The sequence below is a fragment of the Phasianus colchicus genome, chromosome 8 (assembly GCF_987193195.1).
Source record: "Phasianus colchicus chromosome 8, bPhaCol1.hap1.1, whole genome shotgun sequence".
Classification (NCBI taxonomy): Eukaryota; Metazoa; Chordata; class Aves; order Galliformes; family Phasianidae; genus Phasianus; species Phasianus colchicus.
In genome coordinates, this window is record NC_143443.1 from 27,210,593 (window position 1) to 27,234,036 (window position 23,444).

The window sequence follows — 23,444 nt, forward strand, 5'->3', positions numbered from 1 at the left end:
TTTTTTGATCTTTTCATTAGGAAATGGCAACTGTTTAGGATACAGAAAACCTAATCAACCTTATCAGTGGCTGACTTATAAACAGGTGAGTGCTATACATGACAGATAATCTAACTTGGAGTGCTGTCTTGTAGCACTAAAGCAGGGGGCAATTTTCTTACAGGTTTTGGATAGAGCTCAACATCTGGGATCAGGGCTTCTGCAGAAAGGATGTAAACCATCACCAGATCAGTTTATTGGCATTTTTGCTCAGAATAGGCCGGAGGTAAGCAAAAAAAAAAAAAAAGTACTATTTCCCAAAATATTCTGACATCCTGAGGAGAAGAGGGTCTGCTCAACTTGCTAGTTAAATAGCTTGGGACCAAATGAGGAATGATTACAACTGGCTTTTCCCCTCCCACTTCCCTTATTATTCATGGGGCACATACTGTGCTGGGCTTGTAAATGGTGATCTTGAACCTTTGATACTGTAAGAATTTCATAGACACACTGCTTATAGAAACACCACTACTAACGTGTGCATGGGCTATTTAAGCTGTATGAATTCTCCAGGTAATCTTGTTTTGTGAGCTGCTAGTATACCTCAGCTCTTTTTTCTTTCTTCAGTGGATCATTTCTGAGTATGCCTGCTACACTTACTCAATGGTTGCTGTTCCACTCTATGACACCCTGGGGCCAGATGCCATTCTATATATTGTTAACAAAGGTAAATACTGACTTCAGCTATTTTATAATAACAATTTCTTTAAGAAGCTTTGTTTTGGGAACATTAAAGAGCAAAGAACTTGATGCAAAAATTAGAGTAGCTTTGACCTGTAGTTGTATAGACACTTTGTTTCTGTAGAGCCACTTTGTAGGGTGTATGATTTAATACCTAGAAGAGGCAGTGTGTTTCCTCTATCGCCTAGTATCTTGGGTGCAAGTCCAGAGAAGATCTGCTAGATTCTGTGGGCCATGCTGCAATCAGAGGGCTCAAAAACTGTTGGTTGTTTGAGGTTTGCCAATTTTGAACTCCCACACTGTTTGCCAAACAATCAGACAGTACAGACAGACTTGCATGCAAATTAAGACTAGATGCATGTCTGATTTAAAAAATTCTAGGATGTAAAGTGTGGAGGGGTAGAGATTAGCCTAAAGCTATCTGTTTAGTTCTACAGAAGTAGCAATTAGTGTGCCATCATGAAAAAAAAAAAAAAACTTGGTATGAGGGAGCTTGAATACATCTTCAAACTTTCTCTCCCTAGTATGAGAGAAGAACAGGGTAGGGATGAAGTAAAAATTCACTGCTGTCACAACTAGCTAAGCTGCCACCTATGAACAGGATTTGCCAAGCAAAATCACTTCAACAGTTATGCTGGCAAATCTCACCAACAGGTTTTGCTTTAAGACTACACAGCTGTGACTCACAAGGTTAATGGGGAACCAGCATGTTCAGACAAACCCAATTTCTCTGCTGTCTTAATGATTTTGTAATTGCATACAACTCTTGTTTATGCAAGGAATTTGAGCTACCTCTTTCAAACTAATCTGAAATTCCTTAGATTTAAAGAAGATGGCTAAAAATAAATAATCAGTGATGACAAATCTAAGTTTTTTATAGTAATACCAAAAGAACAAGTACATGTTTTGACTGTGACTGAAGACGTTTACCTTCAGTTCCTCAGCATAAGGACTTCACTTTGGGTAAACCTGAGATTTGCCCTATATAGTCTGCTGGTTTTAGTGAGAATAAATCCTCTTAACACTATCATGCTAGCCAGTGAATTCATATGAACCAAAAGGAAATGGATTTATCAATATTATGAATATAAATCAATTACATGTACATAAATGAATATTATAGTCTATGTTCTGCTGCGTTGTCACTCACTAGTATCTCATGTCCTCATAGCAAACTGTGAAATGTAATTTCTTTTCTGTAGCTGACATAGGCATAGTGATTTGCGACAAGCCGGACAAAGCACAAATCTTGCTTGAAAACTGTGAGCAAGGAAAGACCCCATGCCTGAAGACTATAATTCTTATGGATCTCTTTGATAAAGAGCTGAAGGACAGAGGAGCTAAAGTGGGAGTTGAAATTCTAGCACTACAGGAGGCTGAGGTAGGTGACTAAAGACTTCTGCTTGATCTTGCAGAGGAATACCTTGCCAGCTAGACATCTGGAACTTCTCTGGCAACAGTGACACTTTAATGTAAGCATTATCCAGTTGTCACACCTGTATCTGAGAACTCAATGAGCAGTCATTTTGAAACTTGACATATTAGTCAAAAACCATTAGTTCAAACCATTGACCGAAGTTGTGCCCAAGTGTTGTGAACACTCAATATGCACTAACTTCCTTAGCGTATCTCAAGTTTTATGAGGAGAAGCTGAAGGAACTGGAATTATTTAGTCTGAAGAAGAGGAAGCTCAGGGGAGACCCTACTGCTTTCTACAGCTACCTGAAAGGAGGTTGTGGCAAGGTGGGGGTTGGCCTCTTCTCTGTGTAACTAATTTCATGACTAGAGGGAATGGCCTCAAGTTGTGCCAGGGGAGCTTCAGGTTTAAGAAAATTTTTTCCCCAGAAGAATGATCAGATGCTGGAGTGGGCTGTTCAGGGAGGTGGTTGAGTCACTGTCCCTGAAGGTGTTCAATAAACATTTAGATGTTATACTAAGGAACATGGTTTAATGGAGAAATACTGGTAATAGATGGATAGTTAAACTGGATGATCTTGGATGTATTTTCCAAACTTGGTGATTCTATGATTCTATGCTGTAGTTGTAACAGGATTTATCAGGTTTCTAAGCTGACAGTTAAGTCTAATTGAAACTTTATGTGCAAATTACTGGCTGCTTTGATGCACCAATACTAGGCTTAAATTCCAGATTTGAGGTGTAGGTATGGAGTGTAAGAGATGTGGACTACATTAAATAACATGAAAAATCTCCATTCAATACTTCCAAATTCCTTAAGTAGCTCTGATCACTTTCTACATGGTCAAATTCATGCTTTTCACAATCTCAGGTCAAGTCAGCTTTTTCAAGTTATAGGTACTAAATGCAGGAAGGCCAACTTCTCTCACTGAAAATGATTTTTTTACTTGGACTCTTGAAACTATCACGTTTGAAATATAATTACCTATTCCAGTACTATTGGTATGTATTTTTATGTTGCAATCTTAAGTTTTGTTTTCTCTAATCTAGGAGCTGGGAAGAAACAACATCAGAAAACCAGTTGTAAGTATCTCTGTGGAACAGTTCTAAACTTGAGAAATTAGTCTCTGAAAAGACCTCTTGCCAGGCTGCTAGGAAAGGAGGTTGGCAGGATTTTTTTGTATCTTGCCTTGCTGTTTCCAAACAGAACTCCTGATTGATCCCCCTTTAGTAAGCATATGTAAATACTGACTAGTAACATAATAATACTTACATTGTTGACCTGATGTGGCTTTTTCCTCTAGCCTCCTAATCCTGAAGATCTTTGCATTGTGTGTTTTACCAGTGGAACAACAGGTAAGAGGCTGCATGTTGACGCTTCTCTATTCAAACGCTCTGTGCTAAAAACACTTAGTATCCAGTGCAAAAAACGAAATCCTAACAACATAAAGAAGCTAGAATCATATCAAACCACCACTGCAGTTCTATTGAGGACATTGTCAGTACAAGTGAAATGCACAAAGACAAAGCTTCTTAGAGCTGAGGGAGAGGAGACTAACCAAGTGTATTTTTCATAAGGTAGGACAACATTTAAGGTCTTAGCCTTAAATAAAGAGGGCCTGGTTGTTTAACTGTGTCTGTATTCTGATCCACAGGGGTTATAGAAGCACGTTGTTTCAGCATTCTCTGTGCTGCTCCTAATTTCTCTGGTGTTACAGTAGATGTTCCTTTTATGTAATATCTACAGTTGAAAGCACTCAGGATGAGGCATATTTGTGATTTCCTAAGACAGTGTATGATGTGACTAAGCCTAATACCAAGATAACTTGAAATGACTGAGCCAAGCAAGCTATAGGCAACTGACTGCAAGTGCAGTCGGACCCACAGCTGACTTTGATTTCTCCAAAGGTAACCCCAAAGGTGCCATGCTGACACATGAAAATGTTGTTGCAAATGCTGCTGGCTTCCTTAGAACCATAGAGGTAAGCTATTGCTAACAGTCATCTCTAGGTTATGTGACTATTATGAAAATGGCTTTACTGTGGGCATTTTATGCAAACTATTAATTCCCAATATACACATGCTTTCCTAAGTGCCCATGTTTCCAAGGCAGAATGGTACTGCAAACATGTTGTTTTGACCTTGAGTAACTTTTGAGGAGTTCTTGAGCCAGACCTATATGCCAGCAGTACTAAACTACCATATTTTTAGTTTGCTGAAACATGAAATTAAACCTGATTTAGTATCCTGTCCCAAACTTCACACAGTTGCAGCTGCAGATTTTGAAGAGATGACGGATGAGCTTGAGTTGCTTCAGTCTTTTAAAAGCATCTATTTCAAATTATTTAACCTGGTCCAAATTTTATTCACTTTCTTCTCAAACAGGCATATGGAATATTGATGTGCTTCTGTTTCTTTCACCTGTAGGACACAGTTGAGTGTACAAGTTCAGATGTCAGCATATCTTATCTTCCATTGGCTCACATGTTTGAGAGAGTTGTACAGGTAAGTAGACTATGTACATACTACTAAGACTTTGTAGAATGTATAAACTTGTGGAAAGTAACACTTACTAGAGGTTATACCTAAATGGCTATGACATGTAATAGAGGTTAAAAGACTGTCCTGGAGACCATTCCCAACCTTTCCTAAGCTACTACTGGTCACTGGAAATCAAGCAGCTTTCCATAGGAAATTACTGTGGCTGACAAAGCTATGAATTATCCTTGGCTAACATCTGGTCAATTTTCAGACTGTGATATACAGCTGTGGAGCAAAAGTGGGCTTCTTCCAAGGAGACATCAAATTGCTAACGGATGACATGAAAACCTTGAAGCCAACAATATTTCCAGTTGTACCAAGACTGCTCAATAGAATATATGACAAGGTACGTGAGCAACTTTTAGCTAAATTATCTTAATGTTCATGTATCGAAGCAAGTATACATGTTTAAATACAAATTGATTGCATCCATGAACACCACCACTAGGTTAATTATTCCTTAAGAGAAGGAACTCTTTAAAGATCCCTGAAGTACAAGAACAGTTGTGACTGAGATAGGACTGCTGCTGTTCAGAAAGATTATGTTTATTTTCAGAAACAAACAAACAAAAGCTACTCTAGAAGCATCACTAGTCCTTGTTGTTGCTGAAGTGTGACAGCACCAGTACAAATTAGCATTGCCCCTTGGTGCATCTCCTAGAGCATGGCATTAATGAAGACAAATCTTACAGCAACAAAGTAATGCACTGTGCCTCCTAATGAAGCAAGAACTGGAGGTATAGCTGTGAATAAAGACCTCAGAGATACTTTCTTCCTGCAGATACAAAGTGGTGCAAACACACCAGTGAAAAAATTCCTGTTAAATTTTGCTACAACTATGAAGATGATTGAAGTGAAACAGGGTGTAATTCGAAATGACAGCCTTTTGGATAAGCTGGTCTTCAAAAAAGTTCAGGTAAGCTCTTCCAAGTGTAAGTAACCTGAGCAGTATAATACTGGGAGTTTGATCTGATGGCTTCTAATTCACTTGTAGGAAACCATGGGTGGAAGAGTGCGTATAATGGTAACAGGTGCAGCCCCTATATCTCCCTCTGTCCTGAAATTTCTCAGATCAGCATTGGGCTGTCAGGTAAGCTGAGGTTTCTTCCTTGAAAATCTCTTTGATAGTCACCTGGACATAATGAGTGAGACAGTTGTAGTCCCCCTCAGTTTCTGCCTGAAGGGACTGCTGTCAGGGTCTTTAGTATTTAAAGGCTTCTTGATTAGTGTTACCTGCAGCGGAGGAAAATTCTGCAGGGCTAATTGATATCAAAAAACAGTACTGCAAAAACATCCTGTAGGCTTCAGGAAGAGGAACAGGGCAGCAGAAATAGCAACATGAAGCTTCTTCAGCAAGTCAGGCAGTTGCCTCTGTGCTTTGTGGCTTATCCTGACAGTGAACAAGCTCCCACTGTGGCACATTTCAGATCAGAGTGCAGAGGATGAGGTGCTCAGAGCAAGATTTGGATAGCTGAACTTGAAGAATGTCTAGTCACACCAATAAGATCAGGAAGTCTGAAATACAGTGACACTGTCTTGGCTTTCTTCTTTAGATGGAGACATGTGCAAGGTATAGTTTAAACTGAGCTCATTCATATTGGGGGCTGGGTGTTCAAAGGATGTTTATCCTTGCTCACGCAGGTCTTCGAAGCTTATGGCCAGACTGAATGTTCAGCTGGATGTACTTTCTCAATGCCTGGAGACTGGACTACAGGTATGGTAGTTGAGACTTGTAAACTCTTGCACAACTGCCAATAGAAAGTGACACTGAAACTTTAAGTTCAATAACAAATAAATTCTGGGTGCTAAGCTTCAAAGTGATTCTTGGTAGCAACAATCACTCATATGCTAAATAGGAAGTCTGTGAAAGCAAGCATGGCACATGGTTGGTATGACTGATTAGACAGTAAGTGGCTCTGAGCATTGAGAATTAGCTGCTACTTTTCCTGCATTGAGTGTCTGAAAATGGCAATGTTGTTGAACTTTTGGTATCAGACCACATTAAACAGTACTGATTCTTACTAAAGTAGTGAATAGATCCACTAAGTATCACTTAAGTCTTTCATATGTAGAGGATGCCTGAGTTCTCCCAAATCATTCAAAGACCTAGTCTTTCAAGTTTTATATCATATAGACCCATCTCTAGAATATATAAATCCACAAACTGTAACAAAAACCTTTGGTTTTTTTGTTGTGTTTGTTTGTTTGTTTGTTTTTAATATTAGGCCATGTTGGACCCCCATTGGCTTGTAATATCATAAAACTAGATGATGTGGAAGAAATGAACTACTTCTCTTCAAACAATGAAGGCGAGGTAGGTACCATCTCCTGTTCGCGTCAGAAAATACTGAAACATAAGATTAACAATATCTAACTAACAATATCCTGTGCTTGCTGTAGGTCTGCATAAAAGGACCAAATGTGTTCAAGGGTTATCTGAAAGACCCTGAGAAGACAGCAGAAGCAATTGACAAAGATGGGTGGCTTCACACAGGAGATGTAGGGAAATGGATGCCAGTGAGTAATTGCTTAATATAAGCCATCCCTTGGATGTGAATTCCTTATTAGTTGTACTCTGCAAAGCTGGACAGATAAATTCCAGAATAAAAGCCTTACAAATTACCTTGCTGAATGTCCACCATGTTAACTCCAGACAAAGCTCCAAAGACCAATCAGGTTTCAAGCTCTTGCATAATACCTGCTAGGCCAGTAGTTAAGAATGTGTCACATGAACACAAGAACAAAGTATCTCATTTTTTGCCAGAGAAAAATAACGAACTGTCTAATCCTGTCCTGAGCTAATTGGAGAAATCAGTGTCCTTTTATTCTGTAGAGAGCCAAAACAAGTACCAGGCTAGCATATGTCCTTCTTACAACAACTCATTATCTTCTGCTGCACAGAGAAGCAAGACAGGGACTTGAAACTAATGGCCTCCACTTTTTAACTTCTAGAATGGAACGTTGAAGATCATTGATAGGAAGAAAAATATATTTAAACTTGCACAAGGAGAATACATTGCTCCAGAGAAGATAGAAAATGTCTATATCAGAAGTGTTGCGGTAGCCCAAGTCTTTGTACACGGGGAAAGCCTGAGGGTAAGTAATATTAAGAATGAGCATCCTGTAAGATTCCTCCCATAATGATTTCTGGAAGATCAGAGCATAAACATTAAAGTATACCAGTGCTTGAACAAGATTTGTCCCTGACAGCACAATGCCAATAGAAATATCCTTTCTACAACCTTCCCTTTTTTACACTAAAGAAATCTTGGTATCCAGTTGCAAGTTGGGTAAAGGTTAATTACATACTTGTATGGGATTAATATGTCATGTGAGCTCTGTGCAGTTGCTCTACTGTTTTACCAGTGAGTAATATTTGCTGGAGTGGTTAGTGCAGAACAAACTGCATGAGCACTTTGACTACTGCTGTCAGAACACAGATGAAGTCTTTTTAGCTACCTTTCAAATTCTGGAAACATATGGGGATGTAGATCTAGCTTGGTATATATTAACTATCAAGTTCTCATATAGACAATCCCGATAACTCCACGTCTGTCCTACTTCTATTTGTTTTCAGTCTTGTCTAATAGGTATAGTGGTTCCTGATGCTGAGACACTTCCAGAATTTGCAGCAAAACTGGGAGTAAAGGGTTCCTATGAAGATATCTGCAAAAATCCAGTGAGTGGCCTCACCTTTTCAGTGGGTTATAGGAAGATATTTTTTTTTTTCTGAAATCCAATCATGCATTACTTTGGCTTCATTTTTTACCCCCCTTTTTATAAATTATAATTTTTATAAATTAAATTGGCTTAATGCTGTATGAAACATGCAAATATCCTTAAAGCAGAAGATGGAACTAATAAAGGTATTCCTGGAAATTTCAAGGACTACAACTCCTTGTTTTCCAGTGAGAAGATAGACATGTCCTTGTCATGGTCTTAATGTGAGAAATATTGAATGCTGAAATGTATACATGTATTTTTGCCAACCTCACTTCTCTGATAGGGCAGTGGTTGTGGTCCTGAGCCAATTACCAAATGGTAGCTTTACCCACACTGTTCCTGTCTCTTCCAGGCAGTGAAGAAAGCTATTTTAGAAGATCTGGTTAGACTGGGGAAAGCAGCTGGCCTTAAGTCCTTTGAACAAGTGAGTACTTTCCAATCCTGCTTGTCACAAGTACTTGTATTGCTAATACAATGGCTGGGAAGTCTGTGTTCTTGCTGGAATGGGACCTAAGACAGCTGCTTGGGACAAGTGAATGCAACAGGCATGGAATCATTGGCTAGTTACCTGTCTGTTGACCAAGAGGCAGAGGGGTGCATGCAGCAACAGGTGCAATTGCTATGGAATGACATGTGGGTTTCCCACAGGCTGACTCTCAGTTAGAAGTTTAACTCCTGCATCAGAGAAGCAGTTTAGTTACTAGAGCTCTTGAGACTGAAATGTTGCCCTAAGCTTGAGGCTGGGAAGACCTGTTGTTTATGCTCTATGTAATACTGTAAGAATCACTTTTAAAATTGTACTCTTTTATAGGTTAAAGACCTGTACATTCACACAGAGCTGTTCTCTGTAGAAAATGGACTCTTGACACCAACACTGAAGGCAAAGAGAGCAGAGCTTGTTAAAGTCTTCCAGAAGCAGATTGAAGCCCTCTATTCAAGTATGCAGGAATAAGTGACTCATTTAAATTAAACTTCATGGAGTATCTAAACAAATCTGTAACACTATGTGACCTCTGGAGAACACAAGCTTGAGTGGAAGGAGAACTTAATATATTGTTTCTGGCATCCTATGAAAAATGACTTTCAGATGAAGATAGCTACAGTATAACTGGTGGTGACTGGCAACGTCCAATCTTAGAGGACTGAGCATGGAATCTCCAGGCAAAGCTTGAACTTTGATTTCCTTGGGCTGTGAATGAAGCACACACACACTGAAGAGCCTCAGCCTTTACAAGGCAGCTGTTTTCTTGCTCCAACTATAACCTCCATTCTGAACTTCTGTGGCTTAATCTGCAATCAGACTGAACACTTTCATGCAGTTGTGTTGTGGGTGGGGTAGGAGGGAGGTGGTTCACAAAGAGAGTGCAGGAAGAAAACACTTCAGTTTTCGCTCAGGATGGTAGAACTTCTTCAGTACACCGGTCTCAACTTGAGCTGTGACAATATGAATAGGAGCTTAACATCTGCTCAGCAATAACAAAGTGAACTTCCCTGCTCCTAGCCTTGGACTGCACCACTGTAGGTCGTTTTTAATGAAAGCGTGATTAGTTTGGCATCAAATGGTTAATGAAATATGTGTCTAAACCAAACATAATTCATGCTTTAGGAGGCACTGGTTCAGATTTTTGGTTTTTTAGCACGTTCTCAAATGCAACGGCAGTTATAAAGCCAGTACACTTATAAACTTATGAGCCTAGTAACTCAAACTCTTCAACTTCTCAAGGTTATAAAATGGGATAAATTGCAACTGTAAACTCAAACCAAAGCCTGTGTGGGTAATTTGTTTCTTTGCGGCAACCAGAATTTCAGCTGCAGCCTTACTGCTGTCTGGTCATGGATAGCTTCCTTCAGCCATTGTGCTGTAGCTGACTTGTTTCCTGAGCTGTCATGGCTTGGCTCCAGCTCCAGCAGCATGAGGCAAGAAGATAGGGCAAGACAAGATGCTGCTCCTCTGATCAGCTTTCTTTTCCTTCTAGTAAGGCAATATATGTCAAAGCCTTCAGGATAAGCTTATTCTTCTAGCTCAGCTTGTCCTACAGTAAATTAAATACAATGCCTTGTTTTAAGGCAAAATAAACCTCCTTAGTTTCTTTAGAAAACTACTTAGGCATGTGAGTACTGACATTCTCTATCTTTAGAAATATTTATGGGGTTCACAGAGTTGAGCCAATCTTCTAATGCTTTCTTTCTGTTCTTGTAGTAGTTTGGATCAGTTTGCTTTTTTTCTTTAAAAGGTAATGCAACTCTAAGAATGTAACATGGAGGGATGCTTTTCTATATCAACTCTCCTTCTCTGACAATTACAGCTAGTGCCTTGGAATTTAAGAGGTATGCCTCTTGGTATTTAAGATGTTTTGGTTAGATATTTGAAAACAACCAGTAGGCTTGTTAGTCAGGAAATAACCAGCCTTTGTTGTGAAACATCTGAAGCTTTAATTAATAACAATTTGCTCTTGTTTCAGAGTCTAAGCTCAGTTCTATTTCTAGTCCATGTCCAAAGACCTTGATGTTTTCACATAACTGTTGTGTTAATACGTACGTTCAACATGATTCTTGACTTCAGAGTATAAAGACCCAGAATCTGGAACACATGCAACTAAATGTGCTGCATGTGTTTCCTTAAAGCAAAATGACTTAAAAACTACTGATGCCTGTCTTTTGGCTAATGTTGGACTGGTGAAAATGGAAGACGAACCAGAGAGAAGAAATATAAACTTAAAATGGTTGTGGGCTCTGATGAACTGGGGGCAGTAAATCTATTGCAACTGAGATCTGTATCAACTTGAGGCTGAATGCTGTCCGCAGCAGCGTCTGGAAAGTATTTTGTTCATTTTATCAAATGAAACTTCCCCACAAAGATCAGTTTGGAAGTTGAAGCCCTGCACACTCCTGTAGCCCTTCAACTGGTAGTGTTCATGAACCAGCGCTTCCTTCAGCTTAAAGAGAGCTCTTCAAGCCTACCTTTCCCTTTCAAAGAGAAATTACAGCTATAATGAAAAAAGTGGAAAGCATTACAAAACAAAAACATGTACTTTACAGTCCATTTTAGACTGTTTAGAATAGAATACAGAATCATTAAGACTAGAAAAATACTTTAAGATCATCAAGTCCAATCATCAACTCATTCTGGAGCAAATCTCCTGGACGTGCTGTGGTTCAGTGTGGAACAATCTTGGTGTGCAAAATTCTGCTCCAGTTCTGCTCTGATGCTCTTCAAGCACAAAATGACATTCAAACCCCATAAGCAAGCCATTTAAAAAAAATTCACCCCACCACTTCCAATAGCTAACATTCAACTGTGATCATTAGTGCTATCCACTTGTTCCTATTACACTACTAATTACTATCAGTATAGATAGCAGCTATTTTGTCATTGCACAGTCAAGTTCAACAGCTCCTCAGCTGGAAGACAAGCTTATTCTTGTCATCTTTCTTTGGCTCACAGATGCAGAACAGAAAACATTCCAGTTAAGACTAAGACCGTAAACCATGCAGTTTACAAGCCTTCATAATAACTTCTGTTCACATTCCAAAACAGCACAGAATTTACCCTTTTGCTGTAATCTCCTCTCAGCCCTTGCTAACAGGGAAACTAGAAGTGTAATATATTCCTATACCACTAAAGAATAGCGCTTCTAGAAAATAAGTGTTGTGATTTCAAGAGGGAAAAGCAACCTGCTTGCAGAATACTGAAACTGAATCTAGTTCCCCATTACCACAGCTCAGAAACAACCTAAGATTATGGCTCACCACCAGCAGTAATGCACAGAAGGCTGGAAGTTAAAAAACAACAAGAAGAAAGCCTGGGTAGTGCTAGAGGTAAACAGCCTCAGCAGCAGCACAGAATATCAGTTCTGGCTTGTCTGTTATGCAGTTATTTCCATATACACTTAATATTGCCTAAGAAAAACTTATCTGTTTGAGACAACTTATGCAGGTGGAGAAAAACCAGGTGTTAGTTTAGAACAATCACTTACAAAAACTGCAACTTCTGATATGGAACTAGTCTAAGCCATGTGCTGTACTTACATTTCAAAATCTTTCAGCTGGTACAGGTATTTTTTTTTTTTAAAGGTCTTCTTTCTAATAATCCATACCAGATACTGCATAAAAATGTTTTAGCAAAGGTATTCATCACTTAGTGACTAGACTTGCAGAAGTTTTCTCTCTTGGAACTAGTGCTTCTTTTCAGTCTAAGATGGATCAGTAACTCCAGTCCCTTGGATACAAGCTGATATTTCAAAGAGAGCAGAGAATAGTTGACTTCTTATAGCAAGAGCTGTAGTTATTCCAATTTAGAAAACAGCTTCTGAAATACTTGCTTCCCAATCAGTACACCTTTCTGTGCCTATAAACAAGTTCTTATAAAATCTAAGAACAATTAAATCCACAAGTAAATATGAACATATTATTTATTTGAGGTGGATAATTCACATCATTAAAAGTCACGGGTAACAAATCTTATCTTGAATTTGAATTAGAGATTTATTCTGTATATTTCAGGGGGCAGCTTCAAAGAAAGTAAAATACGAGAGATATGTATCAAGCATCACAACAGATGCAGTTGTGGGAAAAAAAACCGTAAAAGATGGCTGCTCAGAATGCAGTTTAAACAGCAGAAAGAAACCTGACTTGGGATGAGAAAAATCCATCTTGAAGGCAATCCACTGAATGGCTTCTTCAGTTATTTATTGTCAAAAAAAGAATGCAAACCATGGCACAGGCATATCCAACCCTTTCAACTGTGAGGAAAAGAAAATCTTGCTCCAACATAGTCATTGCATAAGTCTAAAGTAATATACAGAAAATTTCAAGTAAAGGATTATGGTCCGAAGTAAAAAACTCCATTTCTTATTAAAAAAAAAAAAATGAGAAGGCTATCTGCTTTTCTTCTCTCCATCCACTGGTTGATCCGTTTCAGAGTCATACTGGCATTTTTCCACACATTTCCTAGGGAACCAGCCTCGTTCTCTTATTCCACCTTAAGATATAGAAAGTTACATTAACTTGGAACCAAATACAACCCATTATTTAAGATAAACACAGGACTGAAAGAGACACCAAGAAAATACCTAATTTATTTTCTTATCCAAGGCAGCATATAAAAGTCACCCCTAACTTATTTGTCCAAGAATGCATGGAGTCTCTCCTACTGCCTCAGCTGTTTTCATACATCTCTAATATTTCCCACTTCTACTTTCCTTGCTATTAGACAATCTTTTCTCATACCCAATGTGAATCTTTTACAATTCCTCTTCTACTCCTAAGAAACTCAGGAAGCAGCTAACAACCTGCTCTACAACAAACCTTAGTGCAACTGATGTCTGTTCTGGCTTTCTGCTACCTCTTTTTCCTCTCCAGTTAAGGAACCCAAACTCTTTCAGCTTTTCCATATAGGTCTAATTTTCTAGTGCTCCAAATATTCTCATTGTTTCCCACTCAACCCTCTACAGCTGATCTTCCCTTTTCTGGATACATAGCAAGATGTTTGCTTGTGTCAGTTCTTCAGCCAAATTTCTGAAAACCTTAAGTGGGATGGAAGGATTACTTCATGCATTTGTGAAGCTAGATGCTGCTTCTTTTTGCAAATGTTGACTCATCCTAAGATTATGATTGTCTACTTTTCCCCCTAAAAGAACTGCTACTTAATCATTATTTTTTCCACCTTTCTTTATGAAGCTAGTTATTCCTGCCTATTTATAGCATTTTGCTATGCAGTGTTAACAAATCTCATGATATTTTTAAAGTCCAGTTCTCCAAAGTGCTAATGTTGAGTTCTAATCTAGACTTTCAGTATGTACAAAGTCTTTCATCCAGACTTTATTTCACATGCAAAGAGACTATTTAGCACAGATAATCTCCTAACCTTCACAATACGAACTACTATCATACTAATTTCAGTGACTTGTTAATTTTTGGTGTTTGAAAGCACTTCCAGCTCATGGAGGTATCCAGCTTCCCATGAGAAGCATGGATGGTTTCAACATAGTGACTGCTGGGTGCCTCTGTTTTGCCAACAAGGAACATACATGCAGTGCATTCACAGCTGTTTACATTTGGTTTACATTTTCCAAACAGTAAAGACTGCGGATGTGGCTTTATAGAGAAGAGGAGCTAATGCTATTAAAGTAAGTCAATTCTACATTTTGAGAACTGAATACATGATACTCATGTTTCTATCCAGAAGCTAGACAGCTGTAAAATTGATTGCAACTTTTTAACAAAAAAAAAAAAAAAGAAAATAACTGTTTCATACCATCACCAGCCGAGTTAAGAATCTTCTCACCATACATCCAGTGTCTAGAGAAGAAAGCGTAACAGGTAATTAGATGCCAGAACTCATCTCAATATTGCTTTTAACAAAACATAAAAGTGTGGAGCCACTAACTTTAAGCCTCTCGTGGCTAAAATCAGATCCCCTTTACTCAGTGCAATTCTAGGTTCTTCAGTACACGGCGTTGTGAAGAATGTTTTAACACCTTTAGTCACAGGGCAGCAGACACCACTGTAATCTTCTATGGCTCGATATCGCACCTAGAAATTTGAACAGAGCATGGTAATGTATTACACTGCAGGGAGCTATGGCCTTGCTGTGTGTTTTGTACCAAAAATCACTTAAAACACCCCATTAGATTTGAGCATAAATGACCACTGCTATGAAAGACACTCAAAATTCCAGATTAACTGCTTGACAACTAAGCAGAGACTCATCTTTATTATTAGAAAACTAAAGAGCAAACGCAAAGAAAGCTAAATTTTAAGTTTAATTAAGCAGAGGTTACAGAACACTCTGTGTGGAAACACAAAGCCTTTGTTAATTGCTAGGTTTAAAAATAATGAAAAGAAACAGTATCAGTGATTACTTACATTTATTTATAAGGAAATTCCTAAGTGACGTCAGATCACAAACATCACAAATACTTACACTTCTTACTCGCTTGTCTGCTTTCTGTTTCAGTTGCTCTATCTATAAATGATTACATATAAAAAATTAGGCAGTGTTTCAGAGGACTTGTGTGTATTCACCACAAAATGAAGTTAAGTACTGAAACCATTAAACAAACTTAGGGAAATGTATTTAGCATTTAAAAGCACTCACAAAAGCATGTTAGCCTATCAAAAATGGCAGAAAATCTGACAGAACTCGTGTTTCTTAGTCTATTCCAGTTACTTTAAAATCTGGTACATTATTGGAGAGGAAGGCAGGGGACAGTGGGGAAGATTAACCTGAGATAACATCAAAGATCAATTACCGTCAAACTGTATCGATGACAGCCTTCTCTCACTGGCCAGTCCAGGCCATCTCCCTCAGGAATCCCAGACCACGTAAACACTTGCCTGAAGTTTTTCCATTTACTTCCCATATCATATGGAAAAATAAAGGTTTCATCTGTTTGGTAGTACTGGATTCTGTCTTTGGCCTGGAAATAAAGAAATACAGCACATAAAAGACATCTTGGGAACTATAGTTGACCAGAAAATATTAAGAAGGCCAGGTCATAGGCCCTGTGTGGATCTATGAGCCCCAAAGGTGACAATTCTGGGACAAGAGTAGTGAATTCCCACCACACTAACCTAGACTTTTAAAACTACTTGCAACTAGATGATACAACTGTATCATTTAGAAGTGTTTGTGGTTTTGTTTGTTTTCCTGATATATTCTGTTTAACAGCAGAGTCACTTGGCTACACTTCTGACCAATCCACTCCAAGCCTTAATTTTATTTTATGCCTTTTTTAAAAGCTTATGTCTCACTATTTCTCAGTTAAACACAAAGATTTCCATAACTCAGAACTTTTTGCTTAACAACTGCAAACATAATTCAATACTTAGAGTGTTCAGCTCACTTCAAAGAACTGAGTATAAAGGCATGCTTTAAATATTACATTTTCTGTATGAGTGAATGCTCCATTCTTTCAGTAACAGTGACATCTAGTGGAACAATGGAAGAATTTGTTCTATGTTGCAATAGTATAGTTTATAAAACACATATACATATACATTGCAGTGTGTGTTGAGTCTTCAGAAAGGATATACTACTAGTCTATATTTGACAAAGATTTCTACAGATTATTCCACATTTAATTATATAGTTTTAACAAAGTTTCACTGTCCAATTACTCAAAGGTCTACAGACTATGATCCAGCTAAGCTAGACACTGTGCAAACAGAAAGCACTGTAATATCTAGGTACTCATAAATGCTCAAGATCCTATTGATAATTCGACACAGAACAAAATGAAAAGACAGTAACAAAATGCTTGTTTGTAACTTGGTGGCAGAGAAGTATTTTCTTAACAGTCAACTTTTGCTTTTGCTATGCCATATATTTCTTTTGAAGAATATCGTGAAATCCTCTGGTGATACAGATATCAATGAGAAATTTCAGAAGATGAGATAAGCCATCTCATTGGCTTTTAGGACTTCTTTTAAAATGAAGGAAAATCTCCCAAGTTTAATCAGAGAAGCAGGAAATAAAGAAAATCATGGGACAGAATAAGCTATCTAGAACGGGTAGGGAACTTGGACAATTGAAGACGCAGATGGACGAAACTACGTAGTAGAAACAACAACAGCTTATGTTACAAATGAAAAAAATTCCTGATTTTCCACATAGATAAGCAAAGCCCCCTAAAAACAAGTGTTTTTCTAGGGTCACCCTGAAGTTCTCATATTAAATGAGTGTTGCAGTGACACCTTTGGTTCAAATCTGGACAGGTGGAACAAGAAATGAATAGATACAGAGAATAAACTTTGTTAACAACACAGAACAAGGTTACTGTAATAAAAGCCTACCTTTTCTTCAATCCAGGACTCGATTGAAGTTTTGTTTTTCAAAATGACTTTCATCTAAATTAAATAAAAGTGTTAGATGAAAATAGCATTTATTTTCTGCAGAAATACATTAGCTAGGCAAAGAAAACTTCATTTAACAAGCCACATTTAACTTTGAACAACAGAACAATTGCTTATAAGCCTAACTAAAACATGAAATACTCAAAATTAATATTCAGCAATAGATGCATGGTAATGCTATCATCCAGAATTACACACTTGGAGAGATACCATATAATATTTTGGTTTATACTAAGATTGTGTATTTTTTTCATTCCAAAGATCTCAGACTTTTCAAGCAATGTGCCAGGCACACTTATTCCTATTTTCACAGACAGGGACAAGATTCCCCAAAATACTAAGTATTGGGTATTTTGCCTTTTCCAGAACAGGATTTATACAGCACATCTCATCTTTTCTTTTTTTATTAGATTTTCACTACAAGGTTCTAAGGAGGAAAAAGCAACTAAAAAATCTTGAGTAACACAGCTACATAAGGTCTAAACAAGTGTTCTTATTGCAATTCTGAATTCTGCTTCTGCCCTGCAATCGATACCAGTAACTAAAGAGGTGCAAGTCACATCTTTTAACTTGTTTCTAACAAAAGCCATAAGCTTACCTGAATAATAAACAGCATACCAACAGCAATTGTTGTTCCTAACGCCAGTCCTAAGGCAAATAAAGATGCAGCAAATGCAGACAGTCCAAAGGGAATAATGGTTCGAGGGTCTCTTTTGGCTGCACTCATATCAATTTTTACAGAACTCCACCCAAAAGATATCTGCAAAGAGAAAGCATTCTTGTTCAGGTCTGAAACATAACAATTGCTGAAACCAAACCAGTTACCTATAAGTAATCTGAAGGCGTGCTCAACCTCTGATAGGCTTATAATGCAAGTGGAATAGATAAACTTTTGTATGTATCTACTTTTATATATTTATATATAATACATATATTTATAAATAAAAAATATAAAATGCTTTATATTGTGTATATATATATATATATATATATATATATAACAATTTTTCTTGTTCTAATTTTTCCTCTTCATTCTTTGTTGAATAGAAAACTAAATCAAAATTGCTATATTGCAAATTCCACCACAAACTAGGCCTAAAATCTGCAGCAAAAATCCAGACTCTGAGTACACTACAGAACACATTCAACACTTTCCAAGCGAAAACACGTGCACAGCACAATATCCGTTTTGGAAATGCTATAGGTTTTCCTCTGAAAGCTTCTGCAAGTAGTAGTTCTCACTGTTAGTGCTCTGCAAATACAGCATAGAGCCGTTATCTGTTTGACTGAGTTAATATTTTCAAGCTTTTCAATGCAACCACAAAGGTTAAAAATCAAAGCTCAAAATCTTAACCATAGATCTGGAACGAGGGATGTATTCCACAAGAAGCTTTCCTAATTGTTAGTTCAGTTAATTTTTCTACTTTTAAAATAAATTCAACGTAATTTATTTGTGGCTCCCAAGATATAATACATCACGTTCTCCTTGAAGGAAATGATTCAACTCTAAAGAGTGGAAAGCAGAAGAAAATAAATAGCATTTAACTTATGGGAAGCACAACACATATGATATGTGCTACTCATAATCAGTGTTCAGTCAGCGCAAAGCTCTAGCAAACTCCCTGTGGCTATGACAAGCAACTGGAGAAAAAAAAAAGGGGGGGGGGGTGGAGGAAGAACCAAACATTTTTTTTAATCCCTCACCTATCACTGAACATACTTCTCAAAATGCAAAGAGCAAAACAATACATGTTGAAAGAACAAAAAGGAATTCCATGCACTTCTTTACAGGAAACCAAATTGTCCCATACTTCCAAGAATAAATAACCCATCCAACTTTAAGAACATTTTAAGCACTTAACTATGTTTTCTTACTCTGTTGTAAAGCTGAGTGTACATAGTCATTACAAATATGAAAGACGCGTGAATGCATCCTAGTGGTGCTAAGAGGAGAAACAAAGTGAAAGATGCATGATTCTGGTAACCACAACAGTTGTTGATCCAAGGACAATGGTGATCCATCTTCATGACACACCTATGAATAATAAATGGTGATTAATATAGAGGACATCAATGATGTTTTAAAAGAAAATCAAAGGAAAGGACAGCTAACTTGCTACAACTTAATCTTCACTCAATCCCACCAATTTCTAACAAATGAATAAAGCATGTTTTGGGGTTTTTTTCTGTTATTCAAAATAGTACTTCATGCTGTAGAACAAAAGAAAGCAAAACAGAAAGTACTAGAAGGTCCTACTCTCATCAGTTGTCCTTCCTTCTCTTTATTCAAACTTACTAGTTGCTACTAACACCAAATCTCAGAACCAATATGGGAAGTTTAACAGCTACAAATGTAATAATTAAGCATAAGTATTACTGTCAATTATTTATAAAATAAGCACACCAAGGAAACAAAATATCAAATAACAAATGTCCTTTGGGCCTCCTGAATATAGAACACACAAAGATACACCAAGAAAGGTGTATTAAGAGACATTAAATGTCTCTTGCATTTTGTAGAATGCCCTCGAAAGACTTCATTAACTGCTATGTACTAACCTCACACCACTTTTTTGCAGACCTAAGGTATTTGATAAACAAAGGACTGAATTACACAAATATCCAGCTTCTCTGAGAACAGGTAATTGTTTTCAAACTATTGATCTCATTTATCTTTTAAGCTACTACATTCCCGATAGGAAGCTCAGTTTCTATCTTCTAAAGAATTAACACTTTTTTGTTAACGTATGCTCAGCTGTTGCTGTACAGGTTTTTGAAAACGTGATCATAATCAACAACTCAACTGTTTCTGAAGAAGTTCCTTAATGTGGGCTAGAAGTCTCACCCCATTCAGAAGGGCCACCACAATTTAATACATTCATGGACTAAAAACTGCCATTGCACAGAAGATTTTCAGTTGTGATTTACATTAACTACCTTGCTGCACTGCTGCAGTCTAGAGATACACACAGAGTTAGTTATTTTGGCCAGAGCTGAGGGGCGGTAACTTCACACATCAGCAAAATGATCTGTAGACTGTGCTGTGGTTTCTGCTTTTAATAATTTAGTGAAACAAACTAGAACTTGCTTTTGTAAAGATAATCACAGGAATCTGCTGACATTTTCTAATATCTCCTCAACATAAGGATTGTTACTCAGAGAAAAGAGTGTTATTTTAAAACTCAAGAATGATGCAGCAAATTGCAACACTGCTCTGTTTTCAGTCTCTACTTCCTGAAAGCACTGATTGGGTATCTTGTATTTATGGCAACAAGAAGTAAATGTGCACATTGCAATACCCTCTTACCATGTTCTCCAGCAATCCTCCAGAGGAGAACCTACTCAATAAAAAGACAAATGCATCTATAGTCTGGACTGCAGACAGCACAAGTGGCTTGCTTTTTTCAAGACACGCTAAATTCCAGTGCAGCTATTTATAAAAAAAGCTTAAAAACATTAGCCCAAAACAGATCTGTTGGAGGACTAACACACAAAAAGCCAAAAGCTTTTTATGTCGACCCAAAAGGCTTAGCAGTTCACTTAAATAGACCTCTCTTGGAAAAAAAAAAACCAACAAACCCTCAAGTGAATGGTAAGAAACAGTTCAAAATTTCCACTTAAATCAACAAGTTATTCCCATTTGGAAAGATAGCAGAATAGGCTTTCCTGCTTACTGAACGTGAGGGTGCTTGGACTCAGAACTTAAAAAAAGGATTGAAAGATTTTTAGATATTTACACAGGCTCATCTCTCTGAAACAGTACTGACATATTTTAACCCTGCCAAGTTCCCAAGAGAAATTATTTCCAGCTAAAAAGAAAATGTTAAAGGCAGGTTATTCATTTTTCTTTAATTAAAACACAGTAAGAACACAAAGAAGTCATACAACTGGAAACTGGAAGTATTTGAAGCAGTGTTTGTAGTGAAATCTTTAAAATATATAGAGTACGAGACCAGAATGAATTCATTTTAACAGCTCATCACTAGCATAGAAATTGCTTTTCATACAGACATATCAATTTTAAAGAGACTGTACCTGTTACACTTTCGACAGTGGTGTGAACGTGGTGCCTTGTAAGACTGACACACTTTACAGTACTGGAGATACATGCAATCCTGAGATTTTTCCTTTAAATAGAAGAATGGGCATATTACACAGAATACATAATTCTGCTGACTACACATATCTTGGCACTTGTATGGCCTTGTGCATATCCACCTTCTTCTGGCAGGGTGTGGTCCATAACCCAACCCTCCTAAGCCAAAACAAAAAATAAAAGAACTCCACTATCAACATAACCATCACTGTTGAAAGTACTGCTTGCTTAAACAAATAAGCAATTCGGAGAAACAGTAATTGTGCAAGCAGGGTTTTATAGTGAACATCTGAGAATATAAACCAGCATGGGGTCATTATCACCGGGAAAAAAAATGGGAAGAAAAGAAGTGCCTGTGCAGATAGATGAGATGGACTTGTAGACAGTAAGCAGTAACAGTGGGCCAAGTGGAATATCCCAGCATCCTGCTTTAACTATACCTGGATATTCTCTGCAGCACGCTTTGTTTTGAGAAACACTCCACAAGTGGGAGTGATTATTACTGATTTGTGCATCATGACCCTGAGCTCCAGCTCCCAGCAGCTGTCTGAAGATGCTGAGTCTGCACTGTTCTAGCCCCTGGCTACTCCTCTTCCCACAGGTTACTGAAGCAAAGGGAATACAAACTTCTACCTTGTCTTATTGCACTGCAGGTTAGACAGAATCACAGAACGGCTGAGGTTGGAAAATCCTCAATCAAAGAACTCCAATCCCTGCCATGGGCTGGGTGTTCCCACCATGGGCTGGGTGCTCCCACCAGATCAGGGCCCGATCAAAGGAATGCTTCCAGAGGAGGGGCAGCCACAGCCTCTGTGGGCAGCACTGCCAGTGTGAGTAAAAAATTTCCTCCTAACATCTAACCCAAATCTCCCGTCTTTTAGTTTAAGCCCATTCCCCTTGCCCTAATACCACCTGCTTGTGCAAAAAGTCAGTCCTCCTCCTGCTTACAAGCTCCCCTCAATTACTGAAAGCCTGCACCGAGGTCTCCCCGGAGCCAGCTCTCCTGCAGGCCGAATAAGCCCAGCTCCCTCAGCCTTCCTCCACAGAACGGAGCCCTTTGATCATCCTCGCGGCCCTCCTCAGGACCGAACGCCGCGTGACGGCTGAGCGCAGCGCAGCGGGGCGCGGGGCAGAGCGGCGGGCGGCGGTTCCCACGCAGGCGCGGAGCGGCCCGCAGGACAGGTGTGAGCAGCCCAGGGCCGGGCCCGACCCCCCCCCACCACCCCGCCGAGCCGAGCCGAGCCCAGCCGGGCACGAGGCCGCGCTTACCGGTGTCCACCCCAGCGGGACGTACCCGGGGCCGACAAACATGGCGTTGAAATAGTTGTAGAGAATCATGACGGTCCAGTTGAGGAGCATGATGAAGTTGACGCTCCCCCCGGCCGTGTCCAGGGGCCAGTACCACAGCACGGCGTCCGCGATGGCGGTGGCGGAGCAGACGATCACCACGGACAGGGCCACCAGCGGCCCCCAGTGGCACAGCCGCCGCACCTCCCGCAGCCCCCCGGGGCCAACCATGGCCGCTACCGCCGCCGCCCGCCCGACGCCTCCTCGCCGCCGCACATGGCCCCCTCGGCCCCTCGCCGTCCCGCCGGGAGGAACGGGAAAGGGAAGGGGAGGCGTTGGGGCCCGCCGGGCCTCGGCCCCGCCCCGAGAGGCGGCGGGGAGCGGGGCCGCCCGCCCAGCGCGGCCCGCGAGGCGGAGGCGGTCCGCGCGCTATTGGGGCCCGCTGGGAAACAGGCGGCCGAGGGGCGGGCGGTGCGCCGGAACCCGCGGCGGCGGGGACGGCTTTGCGGGGAGCAGAACGCGGAAGCGGCTTCGAGGGGAGCGGCGGAGCGCGGCGTCCCCGCCGGGCCGACCCCGCGGCGAGGCGAGGCTGAGGCGAGGCCATGTCGTCCGATTTCGAGAGCTACGAGCAGGACTTCGCCGTGCTGACGGCCGACATCACGGGCAGAATCGGCCGGGTGCCCAAGCTGCTCGGAGGTGAGCGGCGGGGCCGGGAGCAGCCGGCTGCACGGAGCCTCCCGGCGGCGGGGCGGGCACGGCGCTGGTGGAGCCGCCGCCGAGCGGCCGCGAGCCGCGCGCCGTGCTG

The 23,444-nt window shown here is 39.7% G+C and overlaps 3 protein-coding genes across 10 annotated transcripts in view; 2 read left to right on the forward strand and 1 right to left on the reverse strand.

Annotated features, from left to right (window-relative positions):
- ACSL5 (acyl-CoA synthetase long chain family member 5) overlaps window positions 1-10,165 on the forward strand; it is a 28,076-nt gene extending 17,911 nt beyond the window's left edge. For all 3 annotated transcript variants that reach the window (XM_090145505.1, XM_090145506.1, XM_031597475.2), the window contains 18 exons: window positions 21-85; window positions 164-265; window positions 607-706; window positions 1,923-2,101; window positions 3,187-3,219; window positions 3,441-3,492; window positions 4,045-4,118; window positions 4,564-4,641; window positions 4,889-5,023; window positions 5,459-5,593; window positions 5,672-5,767; window positions 6,319-6,391; window positions 6,903-6,991; window positions 7,078-7,194; window positions 7,630-7,773; window positions 8,255-8,356; window positions 8,753-8,824; window positions 9,212-10,165. In XM_090145505.1, coding sequence (XP_090001631.1) covers window positions 21-85; window positions 164-265; window positions 607-706; window positions 1,923-2,101; window positions 3,187-3,219; window positions 3,441-3,492; window positions 4,045-4,118; window positions 4,564-4,641; window positions 4,889-5,023; window positions 5,459-5,593; window positions 5,672-5,767; window positions 6,319-6,391; window positions 6,903-6,991; window positions 7,078-7,194; window positions 7,630-7,773; window positions 8,255-8,356; window positions 8,753-8,824; window positions 9,212-9,352 — 1,787 coding nt within the window. In that variant the 3' untranslated portion in view covers window positions 9,353-10,165. The remainder of the gene's footprint in view (window positions 1-20; window positions 86-163; window positions 266-606; window positions 707-1,922; window positions 2,102-3,186; window positions 3,220-3,440; window positions 3,493-4,044; window positions 4,119-4,563; window positions 4,642-4,888; window positions 5,024-5,458; window positions 5,594-5,671; window positions 5,768-6,318; window positions 6,392-6,902; window positions 6,992-7,077; window positions 7,195-7,629; window positions 7,774-8,254; window positions 8,357-8,752; window positions 8,825-9,211) is intronic.
- A 2,629-nt stretch (window positions 10,166-12,794) lies between these two features.
- ZDHHC6 (zDHHC palmitoyltransferase 6) lies at window positions 12,795-23,011 on the reverse strand. 2 transcript variants are annotated; one of them, XM_031597476.2, is made up of 10 exons: window positions 22,622-23,011; window positions 21,292-21,383; window positions 19,132-19,291; window positions 17,855-18,016; window positions 17,197-17,250; window positions 15,654-15,821; window positions 15,326-15,367; window positions 14,789-14,934; window positions 14,657-14,700; window positions 12,795-13,381 (listed from the first exon to the last, which is right to left on the reverse strand). In XM_031597476.2, exons 1-10 carry the CDS (start codon window positions 22,868-22,870, stop codon window positions 13,278-13,280), a joined length of 1,221 nt encoding a protein of 406 aa, XP_031453336.1. In that variant the 5' UTR covers window positions 22,871-23,011; the 3' UTR covers window positions 12,795-13,277. The 2 variants fall into 2 exon arrangements, 1 of the variants encoding a protein (XP_031453336.1); XR_016468850.1 differs by lacking the exon at window positions 12,795-13,381 and having other exon boundaries at window positions 14,653-14,700; window positions 15,268-15,367; window positions 22,622-23,001.
- A 74-nt stretch (window positions 23,012-23,085) lies between these two features.
- VTI1A (vesicle transport through interaction with t-SNAREs 1A) overlaps window positions 23,086-23,444 on the forward strand; it is a 261,321-nt gene continuing 260,962 nt past the window's right edge. For 2 of the 5 annotated variants that reach the window (XM_090145509.1, XM_090145507.1), the window contains exon 1: window positions 23,093-23,335. In XM_090145509.1, coding sequence (XP_090001635.1) covers window positions 23,242-23,335 — 94 coding nt within the window. In that variant the 5' untranslated portion in view covers window positions 23,093-23,241. Of the gene's footprint in view, window positions 23,336-23,444 lie in introns of all 5 variants that reach the window. The other 3 variants (XM_031597473.2, XM_031597471.2, XM_090145508.1) reach the window with 2 other exon arrangements.